The sequence below is a fragment of the Silene latifolia genome, chromosome 6 (genome assembly GCF_048544455.1).
Source record: "Silene latifolia isolate original U9 population chromosome 6, ASM4854445v1, whole genome shotgun sequence".
Lineage (NCBI taxonomy): Eukaryota > Viridiplantae > Streptophyta > Magnoliopsida > Caryophyllales > Caryophyllaceae > Silene > Silene latifolia.
In genome coordinates, this window is record NC_133531.1 from 5,473,059 (window position 1) to 5,492,771 (window position 19,713).

Consider the following 19,713-nt stretch of genomic DNA (forward strand, 5'->3'; position numbering starts at 1 on the left):
AGATCAACCCGAAAACCATAAGAATCATAGTTTAATAACTACGACCAACACGACCAAAATTTTTCACATCACTATTTTAACAAGATGACTAAGACAACCAAGAGGATAACCGGCAATATGTGGCGCTTGAGCAATAATGGCACCATTGTCTTCAAAGGGAGTTACACTGATAGGGGATTACCGGTGAAGAAAATACTTATGAAAGTTGCGCTTTGACGCAAAGGGTGGAAAGATGGGTTAATTTTTTTCAATTGAAGACTAGAGCGGAAACTGGTTAGAAATCGAAAAATGGAAGATGGATGGAATCGAGTTGCATCAAGGAAGTTCATTGGGCACCGGGATGAAGGTCGAGCTGATATTTTTGTTTCTTTTTTGGAAGCGCTTTTGTAATTGATGATTAGAAATTTGGTTTTTGGCTGAGACTTGTTTTGTGTCTTTTGCTGGAGGTCGCTGGCATTTGAACCCCTTTTTTGAATCGAACAAAAAAAAAACCCCGTCAAATAGAACTGAAGGTGAAACTAGGCTCAATATTCCTGTGAACATCTAAGACCTGTCGCAGGAATCTGACTGAGATGATGTTGAGCCCATTTCCTTCAATATTACTCCGAAATTCCCTGCCCACACTCAATTACTAATACAGAAATAATTCCGAGGTACAGCCAAATACCACAGCACAACACTGAAGAAATTTGAGGTAAAGGCCGTGTTGAAATGAGAAATGTGAAAAATAGAGTGGTAAATTGCATGCAACCAATGTGACTGGTTTACCATCAATCAAGCCAACGTAGAATTCCATCATCCTCTCCTACAGTAGCCAGCACCTCAATTCGTACATCTAGAGCCGCCTACAAATGTTGACCGAAAAATGTGAGATGATTTAAATCTCCAACTAAGTCGAATGGTTAAATAAATCATCAAATTGGGAGCTAGAGCAGCCTAAAACGATCGATATATAACTTAAAGGCAACTAAATTACATCCAATGTGAGAGGGAATTGCAGGAGCAGGCTTTAAAGAACAGTCAAACAAGAGTTTAGGCTTTAGAGTTTCCAGATTACAAAAACAAGAATATATGGTTCGTTACCATTAAAAGGGGGAAAGTAGCAAATTAGCCCCATATGTTTGTTAGTATGTGCAAATTGCCCCCTTAAGTTCCAATATGTGCAAATTAGTCCCATATGTTTTGACCAATGTGCAAATAAACCCAAATAGTCCCAATTACAATATTCCGATAACCTTTCACTGGAAAATTACCAAATCTAATGCCGGAAAAGTTCTTAAATGCAACCAAACCGAAAAATCGAATGTCAAAATAAATATCTGCGATTATTCAACAGATATTCCCCAATCCTTTATTGTTCTTCAACTTCACCTCTTACTAACCTCACTCTTTTTCTAACATTCTAGTTTCACACAAATTAAAGCCATTAAAGGAAAGTGTATACGAAAACTGTGGTTGTATAACAAAATAATCAATCATATTACATAATGAACTGTGGTAGTATAATAAAGATCACACGCCAAAAATCTCCAGTATTAGGAACAATCCGCATGACAAAATCAATTTAATTCATTGCTCAACAGTTAATGAATTCCAACTTTGCTGTTGAAAGAAGTTTACAAAAAATATTTATCAATGCACACATTGATTAAGATAAATCATAAAAACTTATACTATGATACGGGTAAATGGTAAGTTTCTTCAATCCAACTGCTACTTTTAAAGTTTTGATAAATGCTCCGTCATGAAATTTGGTAGTTTTCCAGTGAAATATTGTCGGAATATTGTAATTGGGTCTATTTGCACATTGACCAAAACATATGGGGCTAATTTGCACATTGACCAAAACATACGGCAAGCAATTACTTATTCTTACACTATCAGAACAAACCTAACAAGGCGTAAGTTATCTATCTCTCAAGAAAACTCAGATATTTAAAATTAGAAAAAGAAGGGGGCAATTACCTGAGTATTTCTACAATTGACCAGTCTGCACTCCTCCATCGGACCTTCTAGTGACCAACCCTCCCATACGTCGAAGCTGTGACTGGCGAACACAAATTCCATCTTTCTATTTATCTGCAACATGGAAAGAAAAAGAAAATAAGAAATTCAAAAGGCAAAATAAGATGACAACCAACCACTAAAAAAAGATCCATTTGTGAACGAAGTAGCCAGGAAAGCTCCCAACCTTCTAATCATATTCACCCATCCTAAGCCTTCCAGCTATAATAACTAATCTAAGTGAAACATTTTACAATCATTATTACCAATTAAGGGGAAAATAAGCGAGCAAGATGCAACACTAGTAAGAAAGAAAAAAATGGGCAAAAGCAAGCAACATAATCAACGGCCAGGAAGTCATCGCAAATAGCCTGGGAGCTGACAAGCTACCTCAAATTCTTTAAGCAACTCACAAAAACCAATCAAACTGGCAGATCAGAACACAGTCCTGAACAGAGAATCTGATAGAGTGAAGGAACACTGAACTAACCTGCAAAAACTTTCCACCTGCTGCAAGAGATCGCAAACCAATTGTGCCCTGGAAAATGCAGACATGATAATCTCATTAACACGATTACAGGACACAAAATAAAAGTTTCACTGCAAAGAGCTACAATCAATAAAAAATTTGATACGGAAGAAAGCTTCAACAATCTGAACAAACCTTGCTTTCAAAAACAACGAGAAACTGAGCAGCAGGATCTCTTTTGGTTACATCAGATATAGTGTCAAGGAACCAACCACCGCCTTTTACCCTTTGTCTTGAAACATGCAATAAACAATGCTCCCTAGCATGTAAAGCTATAATACAACCATCTCTGAGCAGCTCCAGTGACTTTCTATTAACACTCTTGCCTGATTTCTGTAACACGTCAGATGACGATTCTTGCACCAGTTCCTTGGGTGTTTTTCTACTTCTTGACCCCTCAGGAGAAGCTCCACGTGAACCAGGACTTCGAATCTGCTCAGTGCCACTCATAGCAGTGTCATCTTCCTGTTGTGAAGTACTCTCTCTGTCCAAGGCATCCTCTAGTTTCTGTTGGGACTTCTGGCGAGCATGTCTTTTTTTTGCCTTCTTACTTGATCGACTTCTCTTCCCTTCAGATTTAGCAGAATTATCTACATGATTACTAGGAGAATCTAATTGTCCAGGCCCTTTTCTCTGAGAACTTTCAGGAGCAGAACTCTCAATTGCCAGCTGCTCAACAACTGGACTCTGTATCATTCTTTGTCGATCAGAATACTCATTTTCATTGGTTATATCACTTTCTTCCTCCTCATCTGATACGGCATCAATTGGAACAACTCCATCCAGGAAGTACGTTTGCAATATAGAAATTGCCTTCTCTCTTATCTCCATCCACACTTCTTCACTATAATCTGCACTTCGTGGAAGCACGAGAACATTCGGCATCTCCCTGACCTGAAGCAACCTCATGACGAGTTAGTGATTCAGTCAGTATGTCAATGTTGCTTCAAAATAACCTAGCTATTTGACTCTACAGATGACCTTACATGCTGACACAGCAATTCAATGAGCAGCTAAGCAGCATATAGCAAATTCACTCATAGGCCAATATGGAGTGTTTCATTAAATAATAATATATCCCCAGCTAATTATTGCATCATGAGTATGCCATTCATGCGTAGCTATGGCTACGCCGATGATATTAGGCGGCTCAGTCACATATGGCCCAACTATCAAGCATAGATCCCAGGATGATCACACCTGGCAGACCGCAGATGTATACATATGGAATGGATAGTCACATCCTCATCCATAATCGCCATATCCCATTGGAAGTTGGAACACCACGGAGCAAGAAACAAGAAAGAACCAGTCAGCCTATCATATTATTATCCTATTATCATATGGCAAATAGTGTAACAACACCTCAAGTGTCTCAAAACCTCCCGAACCGCCTATATGAAATGAGGGGGGAGGTGGCATGATACTGAGATGTACACGACCATGCCTCAACACATAAAAACTATTTCTGGATGATCCACAAGACTACTATTATTTGATGTCAAAGAGAGGAGAAAGACCCAAAATATCACCGAGAAATAATAATATTCAACACTTGCCAACATACCCAAGCTTCCATCCATTGTGGACCCTCGGCACCATCCAATGCACAGCCAGCAAGGATGCCATCAATTAAGAGCTGTTTCACAGCACAATCATCTAATAGCTGACTGCTTCCAGTGTTAACCAAATATGCCCCTGCAGGAATGGCGATGCTACGATCTTGAAAAAACAAAAGGCAACGGCAATCATTTGCTAACTAATTCATAGATGGTTAAATAAAAGATACCTGGCTTTATATGCTGCAAGCATTCAGAATTTATGATCTGGACAGTCTCATCAGTCAAAGCACAATGTAGAGAGATCACATCACTAGCGGCCATTAAATCGTTAAGCGTCTCCATTCTCCTAGCAGCAGGAGGGAATGTTGCCGAGGATCTGCTCATTTGTTCCTGTCAGAAAAAAGAGAACAATCATTATTACCAAGATATAAATTCCATCATCCGCTAAAATAAGAAACATAAAGATAAGGCTTCCCCAAATACAATCCCAGGGAGAAGATCAAAAAGGTTCTGCAAGGACTAATCCCAAAACATACCACATAAAGCACAAAAACCACTAGTTTCAAAAAGACTAGAGCATATAAAGTTTGTAGTGCCACATCAGACATGTACTGATGTACAACATGAAAAGATGAATTCTACTAAAATGTGATGGAAACACAAAGAACCAGTTTCGAAATTGTAAAATCCAAACAACCCAATATGTCCAATTTTTACCGATCCTGTGTCCCAATGCCAACTGTCCCTGATCCATGGATCGCATTAACTGATACTCTCGGACATTGTGTCACTTCTGCTGGACTTACAGTAGGTCTCATGAGAGACCGTCTCCCACTAATTTAGTGGGAGACATAATAGGAAAAAAAGAAATTCAGTGGGTCCCTCACCCCATCATGTGAGAGGTCTCTCAATAGCGCTATTGAGAGACCGTCTCTCCGGAGTTTTTGTGTTTCAACTATATTACAAGCTACCAGAAAGATAGTGGAGACTTCTAAAGTCACCATCCTCATCCATAACAAGTTGCACTCCACAAATCTTCCACTCCTCAGTCTACATCTCTTCCACTCCTAAATGCTAGTGACATCTCATCCACTCTCATCTAGACAGAATTTGATCAACTTTTCACTCACACTCAGGCTATCTGTATCAACTTCAAAAGAAACTGAAAGAAAAAGTCCAAACTGAAATAACTGCATACGATCCCTCAGATTACCGCTGGACTGACACAATTCTTTTATAAATGCACAGATATGTTTCGAACAAAAAAAAAATGTTACTCTCCAAATTCTTAGGAATTGCCCCGTTTCTACATTTGGCCTGTTAATGGATTTCTAATTTGAGCATATTTTGTGTGGCTAGGATTCATTTTTTAAGTGGTGAGAACCCGTCACTCACTCACTCACACCCATTTACCCTCTTAAATATTTGTGCAAAAGCAAATGGAGCAATTCCGAAGAGCTGGAGGGAGTAACAAATTAACTATACACTGAAGTCTGAACATGAGTACAACAAAAACACTACTGGAACTACGATACAATGAACTTGAAAACCAATCACATGAGAGAAATTAAACAGTAAAGCTTCACAATCAGCTATTTTTTGCTCCCTGTTCAGAACATGAGACAAAAAACTATCAACAACTCAACTGAGAGGCAACCAAATTCAGTATCTGATGATCATCAAACAGAACATTTTATATCACGTTCTGCTCCACTAAAATAACACCCGATAGGCAAAATCATGACTAAATACAAACCCTCCAGAACATCAAAACAAGACACTGAATCCAACATTTGACTCGCAAGTGCTTTGGCTGAAACATAATAAACAAACTAGCAAAGCATTCACCAAAAGCTGACAAAATGCAGACTTCATGAATCATCAGCATCATAGCTTCGCATTTAGCTCTAATTGCTTTAAAACGAGTTTAATAGCTTCCATAATCTAAAGTCTAAACATATAATGTTTTGCAAGTATGAATGTTCAATTCCTAGTTCTTACCAAAACCTGGAGTTATTCTGTACTCTAAACATATAAGCATCATATATATTCGTATAAACTAATAGCTTCACATTTTACTCTAATTGATCCGAAATCAGCTTCTCTCTCTAATTCACAAATTCCTTCCCTGTTTTAACCGTGCAGACAAGTACCGTATTCAACTTCCACACCATAGTTCTTCTATAAATACGAACCGAGGGAGTAAATTATAGTTTAACACGAAATCAAATTCGACGAAGAAACTTAGCAAAGAGTACCTGATGACCATCAAAATGAAGCACATTGATTTTAAACAGCAAACTCCTAGCCAACTTATAGCTTACATTTTACTCTAGTTGCTCCAAAATCAACTACTCTATCTAACTCGCAATTCTTTTCGTATCTTAAAATTCTAAACAAGAAACACGTATTCATATTCAACTCCTACGGGCTATGGCATAATTCTTCATTTCTTCTATCTATCTATAAATAATCAAGTAGAAGGTAATGGAATCAAAATCCACGAACAACACTCAAAAGAGTACCTGATGAGTCTCAAAATAAAGAACATTGATCTTAAACTAGCTTAATTCTTATATAAACAAGAAAGTTGGAGGTAATTTGTTAATTGTACATTCAATCAAACAGGGCTTCAAAATCGACAAAATACACAACAAAAATTACCTGATGAACATCAAAATAAAGCACATTCCTCTTAAAAGACAAGCTCCTAAACAGAATTATAGTATAACATTTTACTCTAACTGCTCCAAAACCAACACTTAATCACCCTAATTCACAACTTCCTTTCCTATTTTCAAATATCCATACTCAACTTCTGCTTCACAATTCTTCTATAAATACGAAAGTACTCCCTTAATTTCATTCATTTGTTTACCTTTCATTAAAATAATCCTCAACGAATAAAAAGGTATCGTAATCAATAAAAACACTCGAAAAGTACCTGATAAACATCAAAATAAAGCACATTCATCTTAAAGGACAAGCTCCTAGACCGAATTTCACACTACTTGCACCAAAATCAACTTAATCTCCCTAATTCATAAGCTCGTAGACCGAATTATAGCGCAACATTTTACTCTAATTGCTCCACAATCAACTACTAATCCCTCTAATTCACAAGCTCGTAGACCGAATTGAATGATAGCGCAACATTTTACTCTAATTGCTCCACAATCAAGTAATCAACTACTAATCGCTCTAATTCACAAGTTTCTTTCGTATTTCAAAAATATCGTATTACAATTCTTCTAATAACACAAAGAATAAGAAATAAACAAACGATTGAGACGGAATCAAAAAAGCCGAAAAACACTGGAAAAAGTACCTGAGAAACATCAAAATAAAGCACATTCATCTTAAACGACAAGCTCCTCAACGCCAAACATTTCGCAGAAGCAGATCTACCAACAATCCCAAGTACAAGACCACGACACCGTCTCATCCCCCTACAAAGCGGTTGAAAAGAACCTAACCAACCCGAAGACCGATAGCTTACATTTTACTCTAGTTGCTCCAAAATCAACTACTCTCTCCAACTCACAATTTCTTTCGTATTTACAAACACGACAAGATCTAGCGCCTAACAAAACGACAAGCTCCTATACCAAATTACAGCTTAACATTTTACTCTAATCGCTCCAACATCAACACTTAATCAGTCTAATTCACTATTTCCTTTCTTATTTTCAAACACCGTGCTCAACTTCTACATCACAATTCTTCTACAAGTACGAAAGTACTCCCTTAATTTCATTCATTTGTTCATCTTTGATTAAAATACTCCTCACAACTACTAAAAGAGGCATCGGAATCAAGAAAAACACTCGAAAATTATCCTCTAATTGCACATTCATCATAAACGACTAGCTCTTAGACTGAATTATACTCCAATTGCTCCAAAATCAACTTAATCAGTCTAATTCACAAGTTTTTTTCGTATTTCAAAAATGTCGTACTCCACTACTACTTCTTCACAATTCTTCTATAAACACGAAGAATAGAAAAGGTAAACAAACAATTGAGACGGAATCAAAAAAGGCGATAAACACTCGAAAAAATACCTGAGAAACATCAAAATAAAGCACATTCATCTTAAACGACAAGCTCCTCAACGCCAAACATTTCGCAGAAGCAGATCTACCAACAATCCCAAGCACAAGACCACGACACCGTCTCATCCCTCTACAAAGCGGTTGAACCGAACCTAACCAACCCGAAGACGACAACGAATGCCTCGACAACAAATGCGTCCTTCTCAAAAGCCCTAAAATCAACGCCATAACAGTATCCGCAATCTCTTCCGCGCGTGAAACATCAACATGAACAAGTTTCAACCCTAAATCCGCAGCTAAAGCGGAATCGACAGCGCGGTCAGATGATCCGAGACATAAGATAAGTTGCCATGGACGTAACCGACGTTGAGCGGCGCGTGGAAGAAACGCGAGTGAGTGGAGTAAAACCGCCGCCGCGGATTCGATTCGACCGGATGCGAGCCGGTTTAAGCCAATGTTTTCGACCGTTGCGAGGCCGGTTAGGGTTGATTGTTCGAGCGTGTTGTCTTCGATGCAGTTTAGGGTTACGACGATTGGGAGCGGTGACGGTGTCGGTAACGGTGGTGAGGGTGGTGGTGGTGGTTTGCGGTGGGAGTGAGATGTAGAGGATGAGGATTTTGTGGTCATTTTTTTTTTACTGCGGTGGTTTTCGAGGTGGTAAAACGGAACCACCGGTGAAGGTGGTGGTTATTTGTGTTATTACCGTGGTTGTGGATTTGAGAGTTTGAGTTTGAATGTTGGGAAGTGTGAGAGTGAGTGGTGGGGGAGTTAGGAGTAGTAGTGAGATTTTTTGGTTGGTTTAAAGGAGGGAGTCACGGAAACTACTTTGGTGTGATTGATGTTCGTAACAACTAACGGGTCTCTCTATGTTCACAAATTCTCATCGAAAGGCATTTACATATCCGTCGCGAGCATGCTCGCGGATCTGATACCATTTTACCTCACAACGCACTTTTTTTTCTCTCTCTGCAACACTATTCATGTGGTCCCCTTTCTCCACTAACCCATTTTGTTACCATTTTATCTCACAAAATATCCGCCACAAATAGTAACCCGTCACAAGGGAGACCAATTGCTCTATGTTTCACTTTGGATTAGATCGGATCATTTATTCAATTTAGGTGGTAGCGATTCGAGTCAGGTTAATGATTGATCCATTTATATTCGAGTTGAATTTAACTAAGTTTTATTAAATGATTATATGAGCTAATTATTGTAAGATATTTGCTTGTCTCAATTATTTGTTTATCCTTTATTAAAATGTTTCTTATAAAAAATACAAAATGTAAACAAATGATTTAAATTGCGGGAATAGATCGTGCTTGAAGACTATTAGTTTTGACGTAACACTTATGAATTATGATGGAAACCTTTTATCATAAATTGAACGAAGGTTAATGGTTGTGGTCAGCCTTCCTCATGTGACGAAGTCCTATAATTAAGGTTCTAGGCAGTAGCGTAGTTAGGTAATTGCCGGACCTTGAAAATGTTAAAGCTTTTAGTTGAAATTTCCGTTTTTTTATTTAACTTTTTCTATTTCATTAGTCGCTCCCGTCCAAATTTTCTACCTCTCCTAGCATCATATTTGATCGACTATTCCACTACTTGTTTTTTGGACAATAATATGGAACTGTAAATCCCTTCTTCGTTTTATATTACTTTACCTGCATATTTTTGCATGAGATCAGAGGAAAGTTGCATATATAGATAGATAATGATAGGGTGCCACCGGGTGGCGCCGAGATTGTGTGTCACCCTCTCACATGTATCCTTTATTGAAGAGGTCTCCACTTATTGCATGTGAGAAGGTGGCATCGAGATTGGGTCTCATCCGGTGACGCCAACTCAATTTCCGCATATGTATAATCCTAATTATAACCCACGATTTATTGTATATGAACCTTTAGGTTTTCGGGGCATTGGATTTACAACTTTTCATCATGTACTAAATTGGCCTCTTCTAAATGAAAAAACTAGAGAAATGGAGTATACTAATTAAATGCCGGAAAGACTTTCATGTAAAATCGTTATACGACATACAAGTACATTACGCGGTTATTTAACTCATGATAATCATAAATACACCATAATACCAAGAAAATCCATGCAAATTAGGATGATAAACATGGGTCTGTTTCATTATAGATGTTTTAAGCATCAACATTATCAAATGCCCTTAAGAAAACAAAGAAAATGTACAAAATGACAAGTGTCAGGAGGTACAAAAGAAAAAGGGATGAACAGAATTAAAGAGTAGGAGCTCTCTCAGCAGTTCCAGCAATAACAGTAAGCAAGTTGTTGCCAAAAGGATCACTTAGATGAGCAGCTAAGTTTTCAACTGGACCTTGTCCTGTTACATATGCTTGTATGAAAAATCCCAACATTGAAAACATTGCTAGTCTTCCATTCTTGATTTCCTTCACCTTTAATATTGCTGCTTGGTCTGGATCATTTGCTAACCCTAATGGGTCAAATGGCCCTCCTGGGTGTAGCTTGTCTTCAAAGTCCTGCAACATTCAAAATGTCATCAGTTCGTCTTGTATAAGGCGGTTTTACAGTATTATAGTTGTAAAACGGATTCAAACACAACTCTATTAGCTAGTGCGTCAAAGCGGTACTAAAAGATCCCGTTATACGATCAATTTGTACAAAACCGCCTTATACAAGTATTTGTAAAATGTCATTTAATAAGTATGCAAGACCATCTCGATCTAGAGCCAGGTCGAGATTAATACTCTTGCAATTAGATTACATTCTATGATAAATTTGTGAAATCTCATTTAGGTATGTATATATGGTCACTATTATCGGTTTCTTATTTTGAGAACGAAGTTGACCATCTCGATCTAGTGTCGAGTCGAGATTGGTTCGAAATGTGATTGTTAATTATAACCTCTAAAGTATTTTTATACTAGTACTCTTGCAATTCGATATCATGAACAACACGAATTCTTGTTTATGATGGAAATACCCTTCTTGAACAATAAAACAGGTCAAATAGATAAATGAGACAAAAAATACTAGTATTTGACTCATTTTACACTATATACGGATATCGCTGTTTCAAAGGAGACCAATTGCATAAACAAAATTTAATATCCTAAGCAAGGCAATATTACTCAATAATAATGAACCAATTCAAAGATTAATTAGAAGAGAAAGGTAGTCATACCAAACCATTGGTGATTCTGTAGTACTCAGCGCCACCAACAAGGACGACCTCGGCAACGACAGCTAAAATCAGGTTAATCGGAATGGGCTTGCCAAAGTAGTTTAATGTGTTTCCGTCCAACAGCAATGCACCAGTCTACACATCAATAATCTTTATGTCAATTATATATTTCACACGAAATGATAACGCCAAAGATTAAATTTCCGACTCCTTTATATAATCAATGAGCCGGTCTTAATTGAATGATGGCGATATATAAACAGGATGAAGTGAGTATTATAAACCTTGAACCAAACGGCTTCAGGGCCACAGTTGGCTCCGAATTTGTTGAAAGCTTCGGGGATAATGAACCCGGCTGCTCCAAGCATTGCCCATCGAGCATGGATAAGCTCGAATGCACGATATCTGAAATTTACATTATTCATGTTATCATGTACAGTGCTATAAGATGCCTTCATTTTATAATTTAAATCAATTTTATGGAAATAATTGTTGTTAGATCAATAATAGGGTTTATAGAACTTACTTGGCCAAGTTCTCTGGCTTTTTGCCAAGACCAAAAGGATCATAACCATAGCTGCAATATTAACAACGGTAATCATAAATTAAGAAATGTTTAGTTGAATAATTGTTAAGACGAAGGTATTGCATACGATTAACAAATCTACATAACGGATCCACATGAAAACCTCCGGTCTATCTACATAGTATAAAAGCCAATTTTTTTGAAAAATTATGATTGGCTACTCATTTTAAGGGTAAAAAAGTAATTTTTCTAATGTGGGACCTACCCATGATCTTAAGAACAATTAATTAAAATTTCCAAAAAATTCTATACAAGTGTTTAGGTAATTTATTTAATTCATTATTATTTCAATTTAATTCAATGTCAATTCTCTAATTTAATTTCAATTCATATTTTTTAATTTAATATAATTATATTCACACAAGTCAGTATATGATAATTTAAAACCGACAATGCACGGGAGTAAAACTAGTTGGTGGTTAAAGCAGATGTATGAGGATAATAAACCACAAGTTCGAATCTCACTAACTCGCTTCATGGCTTCTTCAATATCAAAAAAAATTATATCAAATAAAATTTTCCGACAATAGACCTTTTTTTATACTTGTAGTTAATTTGAAATTTTTCATCTTTTTTAGACTCATAATAATTATAAAAAATAAAATAAAATTAGGTTACATTAAAATGGTTACATAAAAATTAACAACAAACTCTATCGATTCTAGCTACGCCAATAAACGGATAATATGCATGAAATAATAAACGAATGTTAAAAAAAGAGAGAAATAATAGAAGTCATACTCTCCGGGGACTTCACCAGTGAGGTACTCAGGAATTTCCGACCGGTCCAAAAGACCATCAGGCAAGAAAATCCTCCGGTCTGGACCGTACCATTTAGCCAACTCATCATCAACCGGAGCAACCGCAACCGCTTTCGCTTTTGGCGCTGCCTTCTTCTTACTACCAAACAAAGCAACTATCTTACTAGGGGAAGCAACAACACCACTTGGTGACGAGGACGTGGCATTTTTCAATTGGTTACCCAATATTTCCGACTTTCCGAAACAAGTCGCCGCCGTTGACGCCGCTATTGAAGCCATGGCGCTTCCCCTCTCAAACTCGTGGTAATTTTATGTTAATAAAATAATTGAGTGAGTATGGTATTTTTTTTGTTTTGGAGATGGAAGTGAAGGGGAGTGTGGACTAAATGGGAAATTACGTGGATATGGGAGTGACACGTGGGATGGAGAATGGAGTGTTTTGATTGGTTGAAAGGTTGAGATGGGAATCTATTGGGTTTATGGGATTGGCCAGGTGTGATTACATGTCAGATAATGAAGGTGTGACGTGGCAATACTGATTGTTGTGGATAGCTGAGGGATTGTGCTCCCTTTGTTTTGGATAACATCCCTTATCATGAGTTTTATTTTTTATCTTTGTGTCAATTTTAAACGATATACAGTAATATGCAAAAAAAATACTTATATATGATTGATCTCAAAAAGAAAATATGGTTATATAATTGATTAGCTAGAGGCGTTCCCAAACCGGCCCAACTTACTCGTCGGGCCATTTTCCTCATCGTAGATTCGACTTGCCTTCGGGGTAGGCCTAACAAGCATTTAGACCATCACCAAGTATTGGTCATGCTAATTAATTAGGTCACCATTATACTTTAGGGCTTGCTTGGATTGAGGGTGATAGGAGGGGAATGAATAGGGGAGTAATGTGTGAGGTGTATTTCTCATGTTTGGTATGCAGGTAATTATTCACCTCCTGGAATTATTACTCTTGTGAAGAGGTAATACATTACCCACCCACCCCCCCCCCCCCGGGGTAATGATTAAAGGAGTAAAAGATCTACTCAGTAATCATTACTCTTATGCCAAACATATCATCAAGGAACTCATTACCCACTAATTAATTTCCCCAGTAATTATCGCCCAATAAAACTTACCTCCTTAATAATTCCATGGATTTCAGGCAAGCCCTTACTCTTAATTATTTTCCATGTTCCCAAAATTTTCCACTTTTCTAATCATTGATCATTTAATATTCTCCTTAAATAAACTCTCTCTCATCCTATTACTTTTGCTCTCATCCAATAAAAATAGGACAAGTCAATTCCACTAGGTCATGAAGGAGTTCATGAAAAATGTCAATTTAGTTAGTAAATATCACCAATTGACCTTTTTGCTCCAATGATCATCCTAATTTTTATGTTAAGTGGTGATTAGTGTGACCTAACAAGGTTATGACCTGCTTGCTGTGATGGTCTTAGTCTATACCAGGCCAGAATTGAATATCCCCAAGTGTTCCTAGCTCGGCACTATACCAAGTAAGCTACTTATGAATAAGATAAAAGAGAAACGAAAGATTGACCATCCTGTCCTAACTTGTCGACGTGTCAGGTCATGGCCTGACCTCGATTCTAGCCCGCTTAACCCAACCCGCCCATAAGGTCGGGTCTAGGATGGCCTAGACAACCTAGATTTGTGCCCATGTCGAGTTTTGGAGTCCTTTACTGCAGTTTCGAGTACATAACTTCGTAAATTCACCAAGAACTTTGTTAATAAATTCGCTAGTCGCTACAATGTTCGAATGACAAATGTTATAACAACTACTCCTTCTGTCCCGATCATTCGTTGTCCTTTTTCATTTTGGGATGTCTCAGTCATTTGTTGTCCTTTCTATTTTAAGAATGAATTTGATGAGTAATTTGATCATTCAAACTCAATTTATTCCACTTGCCATTTAGTAATTGGCCCCCTCCCTTTTCCTTGGTTTTTATGTCAAAACCAAAGTACAACAAATGACCGGGACGGAGGGAGTACGAATCTACGAATAATATTTAGCATTTGCTCTTATATGAAAATCAAACTTTGATTGTAAGCACACTATTACTATATGTATCTACATTATAAGAAACTAATTCACAATAAAAATTAGAAAATGCCTCTACTTTTGATTATCAGCCAATGCGGTGAGTTAGAATTGGGATAACCTCGTCGTACTTGAGATAAATCCAAATATTTATGTTTTATTGATTTAATTTTAGAGTCAATGATATGAGTTAATATCATATGGGAGATCGACTCATGTACAATTTATGCTTCAAACATTTCTTGTAATTTTACATTTACAACGACAAATTCGTGATTCATGACTAAAAGGCGAGTGTGCCCATTCCAAGTGGTGATTCGCAATTCATTACCACCATACTCACATAATGGTCACACATATTGATTGTATCGCATTCGAGTATTAATCGATCGCATCCTATATATGGAACTGTCTTATAACATACGACGGACCCAAAATAAAAGAAGTAAAAAGTGGTGGTGGTGCGGGAATGCATGGGCCCGGGGGGACTCAACCCCCTCGTCATAAAAAAAAAAAAAAAAAAAAAAGAAGTAAAAAGTAACATTTAATTTAATTTTAAATATGTAAGTTATGAATATAAAATATTAGGTTGTAAAAATAAAATACGGATTTTCAACATAATACCCTCTTGTTTTTTCGATTTCTACGTGGTACCCATTGGTTTCCTTTGTAAAGTTGATTAGCTCACTTAACAAAAAAATCAAAATTACTCAAACTTGTTATTAAGGCCTTAACCATCAACTTAATTTGCGGTTAAGATGGTCTGTTCACATCTGTAGGAGCGGAGCCAGAAATGAAATTTCGAGGTAGCAAACTTTTTCTTGTAGTTTACAGAATGATATCTTAGTTGAAGTATAATATTATGTGTAAAATATGGTAGTCGTGTTTGAGTATATATAATAAAAGTTAGTTTGAGTATTTGATTTCCAAGATGAACGTTCTTGATCCCTACGCTCCAACTTGAGGGGTGGGGGTGTTACGGAAATATAATATTATGTGTAATATATGGTTGTCGTGTTTTAGGTAATTGTGTCCAGTAAATATTCGGTTTCCTAAAATCGGTGTTAGGGTTGTATGGATTGTACTAGTACATATGTATCGTTCGCACAATGTAATAAGACATCAGAAAATCCCAAACTCTTTCTTGTCAATTTACGTTTAACTAATTTGATCTATCAAATGTGTTACTCCGTACTAATCTTCAAAAATAATTCATACACCACAAATAAGTACAACTAACACCAAAACAATATGAAGAAAGAAAGAAGTAAAGAACACGATAACGTAATAGAAAACATGGACAACAACAATGAAAGCATCAATTTAATGAATCCAAGTAATCACTTGTGCATTATTTATAAGATATAATAAGATATAAAGTATGAAAACAACTCCACAATTAACAGGAACTACTAGTCCATTATCCCGGTTATCATAGGGTTCAAATCGATTGCATCATTGCGACACTCCGATTCAATCATCACATATCTGCTTAAAACCGTCTTAACTTAAGATCTCTCACAGCCATATTTTACCACAAATGCTATTCTACAATCAGTTGTATAATAATATTGTACAACTGCCTCAAAGTTGTTGAGCTTTTACACAAAACTGTTGAGCTACTTACGAATTTACGAAGTTTAATAATTATTCTATTAAGCTCAATAACTTTGTACCATAGCTCGATAATTTTGATAATACAGCTCGACAACTTTGTAACAAAGCTCAACTACATTGAATAAGTTGTATATACAACCAGTTGTATAATACATTAAGTGCATCTTTTACTACCACCTTTATTCAAATCGGGTGTGAGAGTTGTCTAATTTTGAGAACTTGAGATATGGTCTTAAACAAGAATTGTTAATTGTATAATACTTTATATACATTAATTATAATGCACATTATAAATCCACATTATGATTCTATTCCATCTTTACAATAATGTTTATGTAAACATGTTGTAGATACTAGGATAATGTCGTTGTTGATAGTATGTACGTTTTTCTGGGGTTATAATTTAGGTAGATGAAAAAATATGAACTCCGTATAATTCATGTGTTTTCGCTTATTAATAACACTAAGAAAATCGATTTAAAAAGGCAAATATTTCCTCCGTCTCAATCATTTCTTTACCTTTTATATTTTTCATAAACGATATTTTAATCAAAAGATAAAGACGGATGACATTACCGTGTTTTTGTTCCGTCATAGGCTCATAGCAGTCCAAACATGTCACTCAAAGGTGCAAAATAAAGATCACAAAAAAATGATTTGTTTTCATATGCTCTCTAGTTCTTCCCTCTCTAACTTTCCTCTATTTAGTAAAAACTCAATCTTTTCCTCTGTTTTTTTCATTCATTAAATTTATTTATTCGCTCGTCGTCGAACTCAGTACATACTACTACAAATATACGATCAATGAAGGTACAAGATTGATTCATTTGTGTTCTGATTCTATGTCTATTTTTGATTCACTTTTTTTTGCCTTATTTCCTTTTCAAGATTATTTCTCTTAAAAGTGTATTTTTCTTTTTTAAGAGATGATTTTCTTTTCTTTTTTTAGTAAAAACCTTGAAACACTCGCTAACCCAAACCGCAAAAATAGTTATTAAATTCATGGACGTATCAGAAAATTTCTGAACATTCCGTGCACTACAAGAAAAAGTTTGCTACATCAAAATTTTATTTCTAGCTCCGCTCCTGAAGATGTGAGCAGACCTTCTTAACCGCAAATTAAGTTGATGGTTAAGACCTTAATAACAAGTTTGAGTAATTTTTTTTTTTTTTTTTTTAAAGTGAGCTAATCAATTTACAAATTGTTTTGTTGTAGCAGAAAGTTGTGTTAAAATTGAACGTGCATGATGAAAAGGCCAAGCAAAAAGCTCTTAAGACAGTTTCTACTATTCCAGGTACATCGTACGAGTACTTTTTTTTCTTAAAATTTCGATCTGTTTTTGCCCTGTTTCAAGAAAAAAATTGAAAATTAGTCGTTAAAACAATATAACAATATGATATCCAGAGGCGTCTTAAAGTAATTGGAGGCTCGGTGCACCATAAAAATATGAGGCCCCAAATATGAATGCACATGTGCTATATATCGAGCTCTGTATTAAATGTTATCAATAAAGCTTGTAAATTTGGGGTTGTCAAAAGCGGAGGCCCGGTTCCGCCGCCCGTGGCTACCCGTGGTCTTAGACACCCCTGATGATATCGCCTTAAACTAACACATAAGTTATGATGAAAACATTGAAGCGAAATGGATATTCATCAAATTTGTACGCTCTTAATATGTAAGTTTTTCCTTTAACGTTAAAAGTTGTTCACAGATGTCAATTAGCTTAGCTGATAAAGTCATGAGAAGTGATGCTTATGACCCGAGTTCAAATCCCGTCGGTGATAAAATAGGAGGTCAATGGTACTAAATTTTATTATTGCTACATGTAGGGATAGATTTTATCGCGATTGACATGCACCAGGCGCAATTAACCGTGATTGGCATAATGGATCCTGTAAACATAGTGCGTAAATTGCGAAAGAATTGGCCAACAACGGACATAATAATCGTAGGGCCTGCAATAGAGCCGGAGGCAGAGAAGAAGGAAGAGCCGAAAAAGGAAGAGGAAAAGAAAGAGGAGGCGGGTAAGGAAGATGCGAAAAAGGAAGAGGAAGAGAAAGACGAGGGTAAAAAAGAGGAAGAGAAGAAGGTCAACGTGGTACCGGAGCTTGTTCAAGCTTATAGGGCATATTACCCTCAAATGACCAATACTTATTATGTCCAAAGCATGGAAGAGAACCCTAATGCTTGTACTATTTGTTGATCAAATGTGACATTGATGTATGATTGCATGAAGTATTTATCTCGTTAATCGATGTCGGTTTGGCCTTTGGGTGAATTTTCGCCTCGAGGACCGGAAGATGCCTTTTATTGCTTGTACTATTTGTATAAACAATATTTGATGTTTAAATCAGTGGCGGAGCTACGATCTGTAGTTATGAGGACGTGACGAATAATTTTAGCGGCAACAAGTAAATAACTAATGCAATAAGTAAACTTGAAAATTTAAAAAAAAAAAAAAAAAAACAGCAGGGACGAGCTCCCCTTAATCGGCAAAAAAGGTTAATTTTTCGATTTTGGAGTGCTAGTGTGTTATGGATTTATGGTTTAGCAAGTGTAATGAAATTGTGTGGGAAAATTAATGCTTGGTGGGCCGATGATTTCACTACCTTGGACTAATGCGTCAACAGTTGGCCCATTCAATTTGAGCTCAATCTGTGTGCCATTATGGGCTTAATTAGCTCCGATAATGTATGTTTGGGCTTTAACGAAAACCAACAATAAAACCGTCTCACGCTAAGATGAGCCTAACAAGAAGTTTGTCCTTATAAGGTTTTAGGTTCAAATCCTCCCAACCAATATTATATTGCCTTGGTTTCAAAGAAAAATATTATATTGCCTTGGTTTCAAAGAAAAATATTATATTGCCTTTGTGGCCTTGTGATTTGTAACACCCCGGCCCAAATCGGGTCGGGAGCGGTTGCTTATGATAGCTCACAAGGCTGTGTACATGGCCTACAGATCAACACGAGACCTTTATAGCGCATTTTGTCCTCACTCATGCGCATCCCGGAAACCTTCCTAGGAGGTCATCCATCCTAAGACTACTCCCAGCCAAGCACGCTTAACTTTGAAGTTCTTTCGCATGGAAGACCATAAAAGAAAGTGCACTTTGTTGATATGAGTAGTACTTCCAATCCCTTTAAGCACTAGTCATTTAAGCCTATCACTGGACCTCTTCAATTACCGTGGGGTGTTACAGATTCATTTGACACGAAAAAAGTATTTAGCGAAAAAGAAGAATGTTCCACGGTTGTCATGCTCATGACGTTAGAAAAAGAGGCATAACCTTTGATATTCATAAAAATTAATTCACATAAAATCTGTATAAAACACACAAAATCTAACAACATGCTCTAAAAAT

At 36.6% G+C, this 19,713-nt stretch overlaps 3 protein-coding genes across 4 annotated transcripts; 1 reads left to right on the forward strand and 2 right to left on the reverse strand.

Annotated features, from left to right (window-relative positions):
• LOC141586121 (C-terminal binding protein AN) lies at positions 1-9,013 on the reverse strand. The gene is made up of 7 exons (XM_074407252.1): positions 8,160-9,013; positions 4,323-4,485; positions 4,101-4,231; positions 2,669-3,427; positions 2,495-2,542; positions 1,966-2,079; positions 1-845 (listed from the first exon to the last, which is right to left on the reverse strand). The coding sequence occupies exons 1-7, from the start codon at positions 8,775-8,777 to the stop codon at positions 771-773; spliced, it is 1,908 nt and encodes a 635-aa protein (XP_074263353.1). The 5' UTR covers positions 8,778-9,013; the 3' UTR covers positions 1-770.
• Positions 9,014-10,267: 1,254 nt separating this feature from the next.
• Positions 10,268-13,297, reverse strand: LOC141586123 (chlorophyll a-b binding protein CP26, chloroplastic). The gene is made up of 5 exons (XM_074407254.1): positions 12,650-13,297; positions 11,849-11,899; positions 11,607-11,727; positions 11,323-11,457; positions 10,268-10,657 (listed from the first exon to the last, which is right to left on the reverse strand). The coding sequence occupies exons 1-5, from the start codon at positions 12,946-12,948 to the stop codon at positions 10,397-10,399; spliced, it is 867 nt and encodes a 288-aa protein (XP_074263355.1). The 5' UTR covers positions 12,949-13,297; the 3' UTR covers positions 10,268-10,396.
• Positions 13,298-16,972: 3,675 nt separating this feature from the next.
• Positions 16,973-18,733, forward strand: LOC141586124 (heavy metal-associated isoprenylated plant protein 39-like). 2 transcript variants are annotated; one of them, XM_074407256.1, is made up of 3 exons: positions 16,973-17,158; positions 17,568-17,643; positions 18,179-18,733. In XM_074407256.1, exons 1-3 carry the CDS (start codon positions 17,153-17,155, stop codon positions 18,550-18,552), a joined length of 456 nt encoding a protein of 151 aa, XP_074263357.1. In that variant the 5' UTR covers positions 16,973-17,152; the 3' UTR covers positions 18,553-18,733. The 2 variants fall into 2 exon arrangements, with proteins under 2 accessions (XP_074263357.1, XP_074263356.1); XM_074407255.1 differs by having other exon boundaries at positions 17,040-17,158; positions 17,565-17,643.
• Positions 18,734-19,713: the final 980 nt, after the last annotated feature.

Excerpts from the sequence above, each read along its gene's own strand:
- LOC141586121 (XM_074407252.1), bottom strand. The coding sequence starts at position 8,777 with ATGACCACAAAATCCTCATCCTCTACATCTCACTCCCACCGCAAACCA. Across the intron at positions 3,428-4,100 it reads CACAATGGATGGAAGCTTGG|GTCAGGGAGATGCCGAATGT; the intron begins GTATGTTGGCAA and ends AGGTTGCTTCAG. Across the intron at positions 2,543-2,668 it reads TCGTTGTTTTTGAAAGCAAG|GGCACAATTGGTTTGCGATC; the intron begins GTTTGTTCAGAT and ends TGCATTTTCCAG.
- LOC141586123 (XM_074407254.1), bottom strand. The coding sequence starts at position 12,948 with ATGGCTTCAATAGCGGCGTCAACGGCGGCGACTTGTTTCGGAAAGTCG. Across the intron at positions 11,458-11,606 it reads CTGAAGCCGTTTGGTTCAAG|ACTGGTGCATTGCTGTTGGA; the intron begins GTTTATAATACT and ends ATTGATGTGTAG. Across the intron at positions 10,658-11,322 it reads ACAGAATCACCAATGGTTTG|GACTTTGAAGACAAGCTACA; the intron begins GTATGACTACCT and ends TGAATGTTGCAG.
- LOC141586124 (XM_074407255.1), top strand. Across the intron at positions 17,644-18,178 it reads GACAGTTTCTACTATTCCAG|GGATAGATTTTATCGCGATT; the intron begins GTACATCGTACG and ends TGCTACATGTAG.